Consider the following 16,813-nt stretch of genomic DNA (forward strand, 5'->3'; position numbering starts at 1 on the left):
TGTATGTTGAACCAGCCTTGCATCCCAGGGATGGAGCCCACTTGATCATGGTGGATAAGCTTTTTGATGTGCTGCTGGATTCGGTTTTCCAGTATTTTATTGAGGATTTTTGCATTGATGTTCATCAGGGATATTGGTCTAAAATTCTCTTTTTTTTGTCGTGTCTCTGTCAGGCTTTGGTATCAGGATGATGTTGGCCTCATAAAATGAGTTAGGGAGGATTCCCTCTTTTTCTATTGATTGGAATACTTTTAGAAGGAATGGTACCAGCTCCTCCTTGTACCTCTGGTAGAATTCAGCTGTGAATCCATCTGATCCTGGACTTTTTTTGGTTGGTAGGCTATTAATTATTGCCTCAATTTCAGAGCCTGCTGTTGGTCTATTCAGGGATTCAACTTCTTCCTGGTTTAGTCTTGGGAGAGTGTAAGTGTCCAGGAAATTATCTGTTTCTTCTAGGTTTTCTAGTTTATTTGCATAGAGGTGTTTATAGTATTCTCTGATGGTAATTTGTATTTCTGTGGGGTCCGTGGTGATATCTCCTTTATCATTTTTTATTGCGTCTATTTGATTCTTCTCTCTTCCTTCTTTATTAGTCTTGCTAGTGGTCTATCAATTTTGTTGATCTTTTCAAAAAACCAGCTCCTGGATTCATTGATTTTTTGGAGGGTTTTTGTGTCTCTATCTCCTTCAGTTCTGCTCTGATCTTAGTTATTTCTTGCCTTCTGGTAGCTTTTGAATGTGTTTGCTCTTGCTTCTCTAGTTCTTTTAATTGTGATGTTAGGGTGTCAATTTTAGATCTTTCCTGTTTTCTTTTGGGGGCATTTAGTGCTATAAATTTCCCTCCACACACTGCTTTAAATGTGTCCCAGAGATTCTGGTATGTTGTCTCTTTGTTCTCATTGGTTTCAAAGAGCATCTTTATTTCTGCCTTCATTTCGTTATGTACCCAGTAGTCATTCAGGAGCAGGTTGTTCAGTTTCCATGTAGTTGAGCGGTTTTGATTGAGTTTCTTAGTCCTGAGTTCTAGTTTGATTGCACTGTGGTCTGAGAGACAGTTTGTGATAATTTCTGTTCTTGTACATTTGCTGAGGATTGCTTTACTTCCAACTATGTGGTCAATTTTGGAATAAGTGTGATGTGGTGCTCAGAAGAATGTATAGTCTGTTGATTTGAGGTGGAGAGTTCTGTAGATGTCTATTAGGTCTGCTTGGTGCAGAGTTTTCATTCCTGGATATCGTTGTTAACTTTCTGTGTCATTGATCTGTCTAATGTTGACAGTGGGGTGTTAAAGTCTCCCAATATTATTGTATGACAGTCTGAGTCTCTTTGTAAGTCTCTAAGGACTTGCTTTATGAATCTGGGTGCTCCTGTATTGGGTGCATATATATTTAGTTTAGTTAGCTCTTCCTGATGAATTGATCCCTTTACCATTATGTAATGGCCTTCTTTGTCTCTTTTGATCTTTGATGGTTTAAAGTCTGTTTTATCAGAGACTAGGATTGCAACCCCTGCTTTTTTTGTTTTCCATTTGCTTGGTAGATCTTCCTCCATCTCTTTATTTTGAGCCTATGTGTGTCTCTGCATGTGAGATGGGTCTCCTGAATACAGCAAACTGATGGGTCTTGACTTTTTTCCAATTTGCCAGTCTGTGTCTTTTAATTGGACCATTTAGTCCATTTATATTTAAGGTTAATATTGTTATGTGTGAACTTGATCCTGTCATTATGATATTAGCTGGTTATTTTGCTCATTAGTTGATGCAGTTTCTTCCTAGAATCGATGGACTTTATATTTTGATATGTTTTTGCAATGGCTGGTACCGGTTGTTCCTTTCCATGTTTAGTGCTTCCCTCAGGATCTCTTGTAGGGCAGGCCTGGTAGTGACAAAATCTCTAAGCATTTGCTTGTCTGTAAAGGATTTTATTTCTCCTTCACTTCTGAAACTTAGTTTGGCTGGATATGAAATTCTAGGTTGAAAATTCTTTTCTTTAAGAGTGTTGAATATTGGCCCCCACTCTCTTCTGGCTTGTAAAGTTTCTGCCAAGAGATCTGCTGTTAGTCTGATGGGCTTCACTTTGTGGGTAACCTGACCTTTTTCTCTGGCTGCCCTTAACATTTTTTCCTTCCTTTCAACTTTGGTGAATCTGACAATTATGTGTCTTGGAGTTGCTCTTCTCGAGGAGTATCTTTGTGGCGTTCTCTGTATTTCCTGAATTTGAATGTTGGCCTGCGTTACTAGTTTGGGGAAGTTCTCCTGGATGTTATCCTGCAGAGTGTTTTCCAACTTGGTTCCATTTTCCCCGTCACTTTCAGGCACACCAATCAGATGTAGATTTGGTCTTTTCACATAATCCCACATTTCTTGGAGGCTTTGTTCATTTCTTTTTACTCTTTTTTCTCTACATTTCTCTTCTCACTTCATTTCATTCATTTGATCTTCAGTCACTGATAATCTTTCTTCCATTTGATCAAGTCAGTTACTGAAGCTTGTGCATTTGTCACATATATCTCATGTCATGGTTTTCATCTCTATCAGTTCTTTTAAAGTCTCCTCTGCATTGATTATTCTAGTTATCCATTCTTCCATTCTTTTTTCAAGGTTTTTAGTTTCTTTGCACTGGTTACATAGTTCCTCCTTTAGCTCTGAGAAGTTTGATCGACTGAAGCCATCTTCTCTCAACTCATCAAAGTCATTCTCTGTCCATCTTTGTTCCATTGCTGGCGATGAGCTGCATTCCCTTGGAGGGGGAGATGCGCTCTGATTTTTTGAATTTCCAGCTTTTCTGCACTGCTTTTTCCCCATCTTTGTGGTTTTATCTGCCTCTGGTCTCTGATGATGGTGACATACTGATGGGGTTTTGGTGTGGGTGTCCTTTCTGTTTGTTAGTTTTCCTTCTAACAATCAGTACCCTCAGCTGCAGGTCTGTTGGAGTTTGCTTGAGGTCCACTCCAGACCCTGTTTGCCTGGGTGTCAGCAGCGGAGGCTGCAGAAGATAGAATATTGCTGCACAGCAAGTGTTGCTGTCTGATTCTTGCTCTGGAAGCTTCGTCTCATGGTGGACCCAGCCATGTGAGGTGTGATGTGTCGGTCTGCACCTAGTTGGGGATGTCTCCCAGTTAGGCTACTCAGGGGTCAGGAACCCACTTGAGCAGGCAGTCTGTCCATTCTCAGATCTCAACCTCCGTGCTGGGAGAACCACTGCTCTCTTCAAAGCTGTCAGACAGGGACTTTTACATCTGCAGAGGTTTCTTCTGCTTTTTGTTTAGCTATGCCCTGTCCCCAGAGGTGGAGTCCACAGAGACAGGCAGGCCTCCTTGAGCTGCAGTGGGCTCCACGCAATTCGAGCTTCCTGGCAGCTTTGTTTATCTACTTAAGCCTCTGCAATGGCAGGCACCCCTCCCTCAGCCTCGCTGCCGCCTTGCAGTTAGATCTCCGACTCCTGTGCTAGCAATGAGGGAGGCTCCGTGGGCATGGGATCCTCCGGGCCAGGTGTGGGATATAATCTCCTGATGTGCCATTTGCTAAGACCCTTGGTAAAGCGCAGTATTAGGGTGGGAGTTACCCAATTTTCCAGGTGTTGTGTGTCTCAATTTCCCTTGGCTAGGAAAAGGAATTCTCTTCCCCCTTGAGCCTCACCTGCTTCAGCTCTCGCTGGTCAGGCTGCACCTGCAGAGCAGCATCAACTGCCCAACATACCCCAGTGAGATGAACCCGGTACCTCAGTTGAAAATGCAGACATCACCTGCCTTCTATGTCGCTCACGCTGGGAGCTGGAGGCTGGAGCTGTTCCTATTTGGCCATCTTGGGTGCCACCGCCCCAGGTTTTTTTTTTTTTTTTTTTTTTTTTGTGGAGACATAAAAGTATGCTGGAGAGAGTGAAAGAATAGACTATTTTAAATAATTGCAGTAAGCTAGAAGAACTAAGGGATAAGCGTCTTGACTCACTATGACTTTGGAAAAAAAGAGGGTCAAATGAAATATTAAGAAAAAAATTGTAAGAATATAAAAGGTGTAATATGAGACACTGCTTTTCTTAGCTCTACATAGGGAATGTAGTAGGATTATTTTGCTCCAAGCTCTCTGTCAGTTGATTTTTTAAAAATGATATTTCCTCACCAGGTACCCACAAGTGGGAATCCAAAAATAACTAATGAGGAGAGTGGAACTTGGCATTAATGAATACATTATATTAATATGAAAACTTTTTACCTCGTGTGTGCTAGCAATTTTCTTAAGTATAATGACAGCAGAGGTTCATCTTAGAATTTATAAGAAGTGATACGTCTACAAGGCTGTAACCCCTTTACCTTAGAAGAGTTCTTAGCTATATGTACATTTGGGCCTACTACTATATCAAAGTTTGAACAGATTCACAACTTTTGTCAATTATGGACAGAGATAGTAATAACTCAGTCACTTGACTTACTCTGTTCAGGCTGCTGTAACAAAATACTGTAGACTCAGTGACTTAAAGACATTTATTTCTATCGTTCTGGAGACTAAGAAGTCCAAGATCAAGAAGCCAACAGATTCACTTCCTCATGGGGCCCACTTCCTGGCTTGCAGACAGCGACTCTCTTGTGTGTTCACATGACCTCCTCTTTGTGTTTGTGTGGCGAGGGAGAGGCAGCTCTCTTGTCTCTTTCTTGTCATTTCCTTCTTTCTTTCTTATAAGGGCACTAATCCCATCATGAAGACACCACCCTCATGACCCAGTCCAAACCTCAAAAGTCCCTACCATCACATTAGAGGTTAGGGTTTAAACATACGAGTTTTCGGGGACACAAACAGTCCATAATGATCACCATGATATATTAAGTTCTATTTAAGGTGCTTTGGGTATATAACGAATAGACACAGTCTTACATTTAAGGTATTCCCAGGCTAATAGAGTAGAAAAAGTCTTAGCCATTCCTAATAGAAAGCCTAAAATAGATGTATTTTTAGTTTAAGAACTTTTTTTTTTAATTAGAAGAATGAAATCAAATGAGAGGTATAATAGTACAGACAACAAGCTGGTTTGAGTATAAGAAATACTATTGGTAGAGAATTTTTTTTCTTTTCTTTTTTTTTTTTTTTATTATACTTTAAGTTACAGGATATATGTGCTGGATGCCCAGGTTTGTTACATGGGTATACATGTGCCATGGTGGTTTGCTGCACCCATCAACTCATCATCTAGGTTTTAAGCCCTGCATGCATTAGGTATTTGTCCTAATGCTATCCCTCCCCTTGCTCCCCACCCCCGACAGACCCCAATATGTGATGTTCCCCTCCCTGTGTCCATGTGTTCTCATTGTTCAACTCCCACTTAAGAGTGAGAACATGCAGTGTTTGGTTTTCTGTTCCTGTGTTAGTTTGCTGAGAATGATGGTTTCCAGCTTCATCCATGTCCCTGCAAAGGACATGAACTCATTCTTTTTTATGGCTGCATAGTATTCCATGATGTATATATGCCACATTTGTTTGTCCAAGCTATCATTGATGGGCATTTGGGTTGGTTCCAAGACTTTGCTATTGTAAATAGTGCTGCAATAAACATACGTGTGCATGTGTCTTTATAGTAGAATGATTTATAATCCTTTGGGTATATACCCAGTAATGGAATTGCTGGGTCAAATGGTATTTCTGATTCTAGATCCTTAAGGAATTGCCACACTGTCTTCCACAATGGTTGAACTTACATTCCCACCAACAGTGTAAAAGCATTCCTATTTCTCTGCATCCTCTCCAGCATCTGTTGTTTCCTGACTTTTTAATGATTGCCACTCTAACTAGAATGAGATGGTATCTCATTGTGGTTTTGATTTGCATGTCTGTAATGACCAGTGATGATGAGCTTTTTCTCATATGTTTGTTGGCCTCATAAATGTCTTCTTTTGAGTAGTGTCTATTCATATCCTTCACCCACTTTTTGATTTTTTTTTCTTGTAAATTTGTTTAAGTTCCTTTTAGATTCTTGATATTCGACCTTCGTCAGATGGGTAGATTGCAAACATTTTCTCCTATTCTGTAGGCTGCCTGTTCACTCTGATGATAGTTTCTTTTGCTGTGCAGAAGCTCTTTAGTTTAATTAGATCCCATTTGTCTATTTTGGCTTTTGTTGCCATTGCTTTTTGTGTTTTAGCCATGAAATCTTTGCCCATGCCTATGTCCTGAATGGTATTACCTAGGTTTTCTTCTAGGGTTTTTATGGTTTTATGTCTTATGTTTAAGTCTTTAATCCATCTTGAGTTAATTTTTGTATGAGGAGTAAGGAAAGGATCCAGTTTCAGCTTTCTACTTATGGCTAGCCAATTTTCTCAGCACCGTTTATTAAATAGGGAATCAATTCCCCATTTCTTGTTTTTGTCAGGTTTGTCAAAGATCAGATGGCTGCAGATGTGTGGTATTATTTCTGAGGCCTCTGTTCTGTTCCATTGGTTTACATATGTGTTTTGGTACCAGTACCGTGATGTTTTGGTTATTATAGCCTTGTAGTATAGTTCGAAGTCAGGCAGCATGATGCCTCCAGCTTTGTTCTTTTTGGTTAGGATTGTCTTCGCTATATGGGCTCTTTTTTTTTTTTTATTCCATATGAAATTTAAAGTAGTTTTTTCTAAATCTGTGAAGAAAGTCAATGGTAGTTTGATGGAAATAGCATTGAATCTGTAAATTACTTTGGGCAGTATGGCCATCTTCACGATACTGATTCTTTCTGTCCATAAGCATGGAATTTTTTTCCATTTGTTTGTTTCCTCTCTTATTTCCTTGAGCAGCATTTTGTAGTTCTCCTTGAAGAGGTCTTTCACGTCCCTTGTAAGTTGTATTCCTAGGTATTTTATTCTGTTTGTAGCAATTGTGAATGGGAGTTTACTTATGATTTGTCTCTGTGTTTGTCTATGATTGGTATATAGGAATGCTTGTGATTTTTGCACATTGATTTTGTATCTGGAGACTTTGCTGAAGTTGCTTATCAGCTTAAGGAGGTTTTGGGCTGAGATGATGGGGTTTTCTAAATATACAGTCATGTCATCTGCAAGCAGAGACAATTTGACTTTCCCTCTTCCTATTCGAATACACTTTCTTTCTCTTGCCTGATTGCCCTGGCCAGAACTTCCAATACTGTGTTGAATAGGGGTGAAGAGAGAGGGCATCCTTGTCTTGTGCCTGTTTTCAAAGGGAATGTTTCCAGTTTTTGCCCATTCAGTATGATACTGGCTGTGGGTTTCTCATAAATAATTATTATTTTGAGATATGTTCCATCGATAACTAGTTCATTAAGAGTTTTTAGCATGAAGGGGTGTTGAATTTTATCGAAGGCCTTTTTTGCTTCTATTGAGATAATCATGTGATTTTTGTCATTGGTTCTGTTTATGTAATGGATTACTTTTATTGATTTACATGTGTTAAACCATTCTTGCATCAAGTGATGAAGCCAGCTTAATCGTGGCTGATAAGTTTTTTGATGTGCTACTGGATTCGGTCTACCAGTATTTTATTGAGGATTTTTGCATCGATGTTCATGAGAGATACTGGCCTGAAATTTTCTTTTTTTGTTGTGTCTGTGCCAGGTTTTGGTATCAAGATGATGCTGCCCTCATAAAATGAGTTAGGGAGGAGTCCCTCTTTTTCTATTGTTTGGAATAGTTTCAAAAGGAATGGTACCAACTCCTCTTTGTACCTCTGGTACAATTCGGCTATAAATCCGTCTGGTCCTGGGCTTTTTTTGGTTGATAGGCTATTAATTACTGCCTCAATTTCAGAACTTGTTATTGATCTATTCAGGGATTCAGTTTCTTCCTTATTTAGTCTTGGGAGGGTGTATGTGTCCAGGAATTTGTCCATTTCTTCTAGATTTTCTAGTTTATTTGTGTAGAGGTGTTTATAGTGTTCTCTGATGTTAGTTTGTATTTCTGTGGGATCAATGGTGATGTCCCCTTTATCATTTTTTATTGTGTGTATCTGATTCTTCTTGCCTTTCCTTTTTATTAGTCTGGCTAGTGGTCTATTTTGTTAATCTTTTCAGAAAACCAGCTCCTGGATTCATTGATTTTTTGAAGGGTTTTTCATGTCTCTATCTCCTTCAGTTCTGCTCTAATCTTAGTTATTTCTTGTCTTCTGCTAGCTTTTGAATTTGTTTGCTCTTACTTCTCTAGTTCTCTTAATTGTGACGTTAGGGTGTCGATTTTAGATCTTTCCCACTTTCTCCTGTGGGCATTTAGTGCTATAAATTTCCCTCTACACACTGCTGTAGCTGAGTCCCAGAGATTCTGATATGTTGTATCTTTGTTCTCATTGGTTTCAAATAACTTATTTATTTCTGCCTTTTGTTATTTACCCAGTGGTCATTCAGGAAACTACATGCAGTTTCCATGTAGTTGTGAGATTTTGAGTGAGTTTATTAATACTTAGTTCTAATTTGATTGCACTGTGGACAGAGACTGTTATGATTTCTGTTCTTTTGCATTTGCTGAGGAGTGTTTTACTTCCAATTACGTGGTCAATTTTAAAATAAGTGCGATGTGATGCTGACAAGAATATATATTCTATTGATTTGGGGTGGAGAGTTCTGTAGATGTCTATTAGGTCTGCTTGGTCCAGACATGAGTTCAAGTCCTGAATATCCTTGTTAATTTTTTGTCTCATTGATCTGTCTAATACTGACAGTAGGGTGTAAAAGTCTCTCACTATTATTGTGTGGGAGTCTAAGTCTCTTCATAGGTCTCTGAGAACTTGCTTTATGAATCTGGGTGCTCCTGTATTGGGTTCATATATATTTAGGATAGTTAGCTCTTTTTGTTGCATTGATCCCTTTATCATTGCATAATGCCCTTCTTTGTCTTTTTTGACCTTTGTTGGTTTAAAGTCTGTTTTTATCAGAGACTAGGATTGCAACCCCTGCTTTTTTTGGCTTTCCATTTGCTTGGTAAATATTCCTCCATCCCTTTATTTTGAGCCTGTGTGTGTCCTATCATGTGAGATGGGTCTCCTGAATACGGCACACAGATGGGTCTTGATTCTTTATCCAGTTTGCCAGTCTGTGTCTTTTAATTGGGGCATGTAGACCATTTACCTTTAAGGTTAATATTGTTATGTGTGAATTTGATCCTGTCATTATGATGCTAGATGGTTATTTTGCACGTTAGTTGATGCAGTTTCTTCATAGTGTCATTGGGCTTTCTATTTTGGTATGCTTTTGTAGTGGCTGGTACCGGTTTTTCATTTCCATGTTTAGTGCTTCCTTCAGGACTCTTGTAAGGCAGGCCTGGTGGTGACACAATCCGTCAGCATTTCCTTGTCTATAAAGGATTTTATTTCTCCTTCACTTATGAAGCTTAGTTTGGCTGGATATGAAATTCTGGATTGAAAATTCTTTTCTTTAAGAATGTAGAATATTAGCCCCCACTCTCTTTTGGCTTGTAGGATTTCTGCAGAGAGATCCACTGTTAGTCTGATGGGCTTCCCTTTGTAGATAACCTGACCTTTCTCTCTGGCTGCCCCTAAGATTTTTTTTACATTTCAACCTTGGAGAATCTGACAATTATGTGTGTTGGGGTTGCTCTTCTTGAGGAGTATCTTAGTGGTATTCTCTGTATTTCCTGAATTTGAATGTTGGCTTGTGTTGCTAGGTTGGGGATGTTCTCCTGGATAATACCCTGAAGTGTTTTCCAACTTGGTTCTATTCTCCCCATCACCTTCAGGTACACCAAGCAATCATACTTTTGGTCTTTTCACATAGTTCCATATTTCTTGGAGGCTTTGTTCATTTCTTTTCATTCTTCTTTCTCTAATCTTGTCTTCACACTTTATTTCATTAAGTTGATCTTCAATCTCTTATATCCTTCCTTCTGCTTGATCAATTTGGCTATTGATTCTTGGGTATGCTTCATGAAGCTCTCGTACTGTGTTTTTCAACTCCATCACGTCATTTATGTTCTCCTCTAAACTGGTTATTCTAGTTAGCAACTCGTCTAACCTCTTTTCAAGGTTCTTAGCTTCCTTACATTGGGTTAGAACATGCTCCTTTAGCTCAGAGGAGTTTGTTATTACCCATCTTCTGAAGCCTACTTCAGTTAATTCATCAAACTCATTCTTGGTCCAGTTTCGTGCCCTTGCTGGGGAAGAATTTCGATCATTTGGTGGAGAAGAGGCGTTGTGGTTTTTGGAATTTTCAGCCTTTTTGTGCTGGTTTTTCCTCATCTCCATGGATTTATCTACCTTTGATCTTTGATGCTGATGACCTTTGGATGGGGATTTTTTGTGGGTGTCCTTTTAGTTGATGTTAATGTTACTGCTTTCTGTTTGTTAGTTTTCCTTCTAACAGACAGGTCCCTCTTCTGCAGGTCTGCTGGAGTTTACTGGAGGTCCACTCCAGACCCTGTTCATCTGGGTATCAGCAGCAGAGGCTGCAGAACAGCAAATATTACTCTCAGCTCCTTCCTCTGGAAGCTTCATCTCAGAGTAGCACCCGCCTGATGCCTGCCAGAGCTCTCCTATATGGAGGTGTCTCCCAGTCTGGAGGCATGGGGTCAAGGACCCACTTGAGGAGGCAGTCTGTTCCTTAGCAGAGCTCTAGCACTGTCCTGGGAGATGTGCCACTCTCTTCAGAGCTGGCAGGCAGGAACATTTAAGTCTGCTGAAACTGCACCCACAGCCTCCCCTGTCCCCAGGTGCTCTGTCCTAGGGAGATGTGGGAGTTTTATATATAAGCATCTTACTTGGGCTGCTGCCTTTGTCTCAGGGATGACTTGTCCAGTGAGGAGGAATCTAGAGAGGCAGTCTGGCCACAACAAGGCAGCTGTGTTCCACCCAGTCCAAACTTACCAGTGGCTTCCTTAACACTGTGAGGGGAAAACTGCCTACTCAAGCCTCAGTAATGGTGGATGCCCTTCCCACCACCAAGCTCAATTGTCCCAGGTTGGTCGACTTCAGACTGCTGTGCTGGGAGCAAGAATTTCAAGCCAGTGGTTCTTAGCTTGCTGGACTCCGTGGGAGTGGGACCTGCTGAACAAGACCACTTGGCTCCTTGGCTTCAGACCCCTTTCCAGGGGAGTGAACAGTTTGTCTTGCTGAGGTTTGTCCTGCTGAGGTTTGTCTTGCTGAGGAATGAGCCACCACTGAGGTATGAAAAGGAACTCCTGCCACTAGCTCGGTGTCTGCCCAAAGAGCTGACCAGTTTTGTGCTTGAAACCCAGGGCCCTGGTGGTTTAGGCACATAGGGAATCTCCTGGTCTGTGGGTTGCAAAAACCATGAGAAAAACGTAGTATCTGGGCTGGATAGCACAGTCCCACCTGGCTTCCCTTGGCTAGGGGAGGGAGGTCTCCGGCCCCTTGCACTTCCTGGGTGAGGCAATGCCCCACTCTGCTTCTGCTTGCCCTCTGTGGGCTGCACCCGTTGTCTAACCAGTCCCAGTGAGATGAACTGGGTACCTCAGTTGGAAATGCAGAAATCACTGCCTTCTGCATTGGTCTTGCTGAGAGCTGCAGACCAGAGCTGTTCCTCTTCAACCATCTTGCCAGATCCCCCTGGCAGATAATTTAACTCAGTGGTAGAGCATATGCGTTCCATGTAATAGGTTACAAATTCCATTTCTGAAATCTCCACTGGCATTTTGTGGGACGTTAGCACTAAATAAATATTTGCTAGATTTAGTTTAATTCAGGTCGGTTGAAGCCACATGAACTATAGAATTGTGTTAGATTGGATTTCTTTTGCTGGCTGTGCCACAAACTAACTCTAGGTTCAGTAGCAAATCACTGGATTTCACTGTATGTCATTTTCCTCATTTGTAAAATAATTTCTGTCCCATTAATAGCTCAGACCACTATGTAAGCTTTATCTTTTCTTCAAAGCACCTTTATTTAATATTCCTATTTAAGAGCATTAATGATGCTTTTTCCTTATATATTATTAAAATTATATATTAATATGTTATATATTTGTATGTTGCTTTCATTATAAATATACTTATTCAGTTAATTATTTTCATTTATAGAGTCCTTAATACTTTTCATAATATTTTTCTGTCCTTTATTATTGTATTTTTATTGACCTAAAGGATTCTTTAATGGTATCAAAGAATTAATTGGCTACAGAAAAAGTAGGGCCACTTAACCACAGGGCAAAATTAAAACAGGGACATAAAAAAGATGTGACAAAAACTTGAATTAATTTATTAGTCTATTTACCTCGGAGCTTTTCAATCAGATTTCTGTTTTAATTAGATAGTATGTAGTTAGTAGATCACATGGTGGGACATACACGTTCTGGCCTAAAATACAAAGTGGTTTTGTATGTGTGTATGTGACAATTTTGATTTAAAGGTTAATTGTGTTAACTTGTCTCAGGAACCATGAATTTGCACATTATCTAATGTGCATTTTAAGGAAAGTAGGAAGTCTAAGAGTACAACACTATCCTTTGGGATTGACAACAATGAGAATTACCATGCCCTTTTTGATGTATCTTTAAGTAAAACTCTGGCAAAGGTAGTTTCCTAAAGTAAAAGGATAAAAGGATTCTTGCCCTAATGTGACGTTTCTTACGGGGTTTTTTTTTCCATTGTTATATTCAAGTCAGCACATGTCAGTTTACTAAATACCTATGTAGCTCTGTGCTAGAATATTAGGAAGAAAATACTTTCATTATTATAAAGAATAATCATGGCAGTCATAATATTTTTGCTGGTCTCATCATTACTTTTGTGCTATAGTACAAACATTCAGGACACGGGTAAGATTAGTGACCTTTATCCAACGTTCCACCAAAGTTACATGGCCAATAAATGACAAAATTGTAAATGGAATCTATGCTTCTTATTTCTCCTTGTGGCACTCTAATTTATAATAATTTATCACCCTACTTTCCAGAAAGGAAGAGCCAGAAAAAAATTGTCATTTATTTGTTGACTAAATGTTGATTGAACATTTACTATGTGTCATAACTGTCCTAGAAACTGAGTTTGTATGGGGAGCTAAATGACATGATCTCTGTCCTCCTAAACTTATGAGTAGAAACTGGAACTGAAATACACTATTAATAATGTCTCTCATGCTGACATCTACATTTGCATATTGCAGTTGTTTTCATCCGAGTTGTATAACCAAATCACCCACCTAACTTTGTGCAAGTACAGATATCCAGACTGCCTTTGGAGATTCAAATTCAGTATATTTGAACTAAAGCTTGTGCATAGATGTGTTTAAAAAGCTCAACAGGTGATTCTGATGCACAGCAAGTATTAAGAAATCCTAGTGTATCAACTTGTAGCCCTTACACTACTTATATTGTTTTATTTTATCTGGATAACAACCATTTCTAGTAGATACTACTATCCTGTAACCACAAGTTTTACAAATTAAGAAACTAACGTCAACAAAATCATGTCCCTCATAAATGGCTAAGTTAGATCCAGAAACTGTATACTCTAACTCCCCAGAGAAAAGTCTCCTTAAAAAAAAAAAAAAAACTATGGAAAAGTAAACTGGGCTTATCTTTTATGTTAAGGCTGAAGAAAAAGATGAATTACTACACTTTTTCCAAATTGTGACTGATTCTCTCTTCTGGCTTTTGGGAGGCCATGTTGAACTTATTCAGAATGGTAAGAGAAAAGATTTTAATGTAACTAATAGCTATTGTAGAATCAACTGCTAACAGTTTGATCTTTTTTTCCAAAAACAAATGCCACATTAACTGTGCAGATAACCTCACTGAAATGAAACCATGTTGAAATAAACTCACAATTTTTAAAAATGGATATTCCAGTTTTACATAGCCAACATCAACAATGTGAATATTAAATTAAGGAGAATACTGTTGAAATAAAACTTTAACTTTTTCTGTTTAGCAAATCTAAGATGAAGACAAATGATAATTTGGACAGTTTATTCCTGAAAATAACTTTTAAGTTTAAAAGATTGCAGTCAGTGTTTTAGATGTATTGTGAGAGAAATCCCTATGTTCAGGGTGGATATGATTTAACTCATATAGTCTAACTATCCAAGTAAGAGTAAACTTTTATTTAATGACCTTTTAGTGAACTTGGAAGTTATAGAATATTTCTGTTTACATTGAGAGATTTAAACATGTGTGAGTTTTATGTTTTCTTAAGACTGAAAAAATAATTCTTAGTTACATTCATGGTGCTCTTCCTAGAAAAATTTCATCTAATATAAATGTAACACTCTAAGAATATTTTTTAAGTAATACTTGAACTGAAATTTTACTTTTAGCTTTTCTCCTCAGAATCATTGCATGCACATAAGTTGAAGAGTCAAATAGTTCTATAAGGATCATTAAAACATACACACAATCCCTGGCTCTCATGCCCATTCCATTTCCCATTTTCCAAAGGCAACTACTTTCAGTTAGTATAACTAATACCTTGGTAGTTATGCTCAGTTATTGAGTATGGAATGGAATGGAAACTGACATTTGTTAGAAACGTTCCCTGTTCTAGGATATTTTACATTAGCTCATATGAGAGCTATTTCTAGTTTTACAGATGAAGAAATAGTTTCTAAGAGGTTAAGCCACTTGTATAAGTATCCAGTGCTAAATCGTTATAACTAGCTGCTCAGAGCTTAAAGATTACAAATCAATAAAAGGAAATTTTTGTAGTTAATGTATTCATTATTATATAAAACAGTATGTCACAAAATTAAATTTTTTAAGGATGTGAGCAACCAATTATAGTCATCTGTGCCATTTCCATTTCCTTATATTCTGTCTTTGCAGAAAATTTGTTTTTATTCACTGAAATTCATTGATAGAAGAAAAAGATTCAGATTTAGGATATGTTATTTTCTATTTAGAGAGAGATAACAATAGATTCTTACCTTAGTATTTATGCCTATTGTCTGACTATATTCATAAAAATGAAATGACTTATTTATGGCTATGTAAAATTGCCATGAATTTTACATCTTAAAATCTTCTTTATTGTAGAGTCTACAAAGTCAGAAAGTTTAGCAGAAATGGTCATGCTTTGATTTGGTTTGAAAAGAACAAAATCTTTCTTTGTTATTGTAAAGTATTTGCTTTAATCTTTCTTTTTTTTTTTCTTTTCCTTTAGTACTACAAAGTGATCATTTCTTACATTTACTGCAAGCTGACAATGTCCAAATAGGATCTGCAGTCATGATGATGCTACAGAATATACTACAAATCAACAGGTTACTTGGTTTTCACAAAATGTTACTGTTTTTTTAATCAGAAGCATTACCAATTTTATTCCAATTTTGTTAAAATTGACTGCATATGACTTGTATATAATGTATATACAAGTTCATAGTACATATACTTGTATATAATGTATATATAATGTATATACAGAGTACATATACTTGTATATAATGCTGAAGCTCCATCACCATTGTCTTTCAGAAAAATATATAAAATACTACAAAAGACTAGAAATGTATTATTAAATTGATACCTTATCCCAGAGCTTAAGATTTTAGCTCAAATCTCAGGCTTAAAGAAGAGAATTAGTGTGATATCTGAAGAAAAATATTGAGATCACAACAAAAAATGTTTAATCACATTTATTGAATAACTTCAAGCTTGGTATTTTTACAGATGCTCAAGAAGGGTATAAAAGAAGCAATTGGCAATTATTCAGGGTAAAATGGAAGGGCAGTGTATACACAATTGGAATAATCCATTCTTTCAGTTTAGTATGAATTTATTATGCAGCTGCTGTGTCTGTCATTTTAATTATAGAGTTGATTAAGATATAAACCTTATCTTCAAAGAGCTTACAATAGAATGGAAAAGACAGACACACAAACATCATTGTATTATAATACATTGTTACAATATTAAAAGTGACCATAAATGTTAAAGGACCTTCTAATCCAAACTGAGGGGAGATGCTTCTGGAGAAGGTAATATCTGAGATGAAACTTCAAGGATGGTATATTGGCCAGGGAGGAAGAGGAGAAAGAGAAAGCAGTATTTACAGGCAACATAAGCAAAAATACAGAGATAAGAAACAACATGCTGAGGATGAAGAGTAGGTACAAATTCATTATTGTTGGGATTTAACCTTCCATATAGGGAGGTGGCTAGCAAGCTCGGCTGAGACTCAAAGTCATGAAGAATTTATATGCTGTGTTAAGGAAATGAAGTTTTATCCTATAGGCAACAGGGACCATTGAAGATTTTTAAAGTAGACAAAAGTGGTCAGATTACATTTCAGTTTTGTTACTCTGGTGACTATGTGAAGGAAAGATTAAGGGGAAGAAAACTCTAGACAAGGCCGGGTGTGGTGGCTCTCGCCTGTAATCCCAGCACTTTGGGAGGCCGAGGCGGGCGGATCACAAAGTCAGGAGATCAAGATCACGGTGAAACCCTGTCTCTACTAAAAACACACAAAAAATTAGCCGGGTGCAGTGGCGGGCGCCTGTAGTCCCAGCTACTCAGGAGGCTGAGGCAGGAGAGTGGCGTGAACCCGGGAGGCGGAGCTTGCAGTGAGCCGAGATCGCGCCACTGCACAGATCACGCCACTGCACTCCGACAGTGCGAGACTCTGTCTCAAAAAAAAGAAAAAGAAAAAGAAAAGAAAACTCTAGACAAAAAAGGCAATCATACTAATCCAAGTGAAGTAATGACATCTTGTCCTTGGGCATTGGTACCTGGGATATGGAGTTTTTAAAATAATGAATTAGGCTGGGTGCGGTGGCTCAAGCCTGTAAGCACAGTACTTTGGGAGGCCAAGATGGGCAGATCACGAGGTCAGGAGATCCAGACCATCCTGGCTAACACGGTGAAACCCCGTCTCTACTAAAAAAAATACAAAAAATTAGCCGGGCGTGGTGGTGGGCACC

At 38.4% G+C, this 16,813-nt stretch overlaps 1 protein-coding gene across 1 annotated transcript in view; it reads left to right on the forward strand.

The window, feature by feature from the left end:
- Positions 1 to 16,813, forward strand: part of IQCB1 (IQ motif containing B1) — a 73,680-nt gene that overhangs the window by 17,038 nt on the left and 39,829 nt on the right. Inside the window, exons 6-7 of the mRNA XM_015129989.3 lie at positions 13,491 to 13,584; positions 15,058 to 15,157. Of these exons, the coding sequence (XP_014985475.3) occupies positions 13,491 to 13,584; positions 15,058 to 15,157 (194 nt within the window). The remainder of the gene's footprint in view (positions 1 to 13,490; positions 13,585 to 15,057; positions 15,158 to 16,813) is intronic.

Source organism: Macaca mulatta, chromosome 2 (genome assembly GCF_049350105.2).
Source record: "Macaca mulatta isolate MMU2019108-1 chromosome 2, T2T-MMU8v2.0, whole genome shotgun sequence".
NCBI lineage: Eukaryota > Metazoa > Chordata > Mammalia > Primates > Cercopithecidae > Macaca > Macaca mulatta.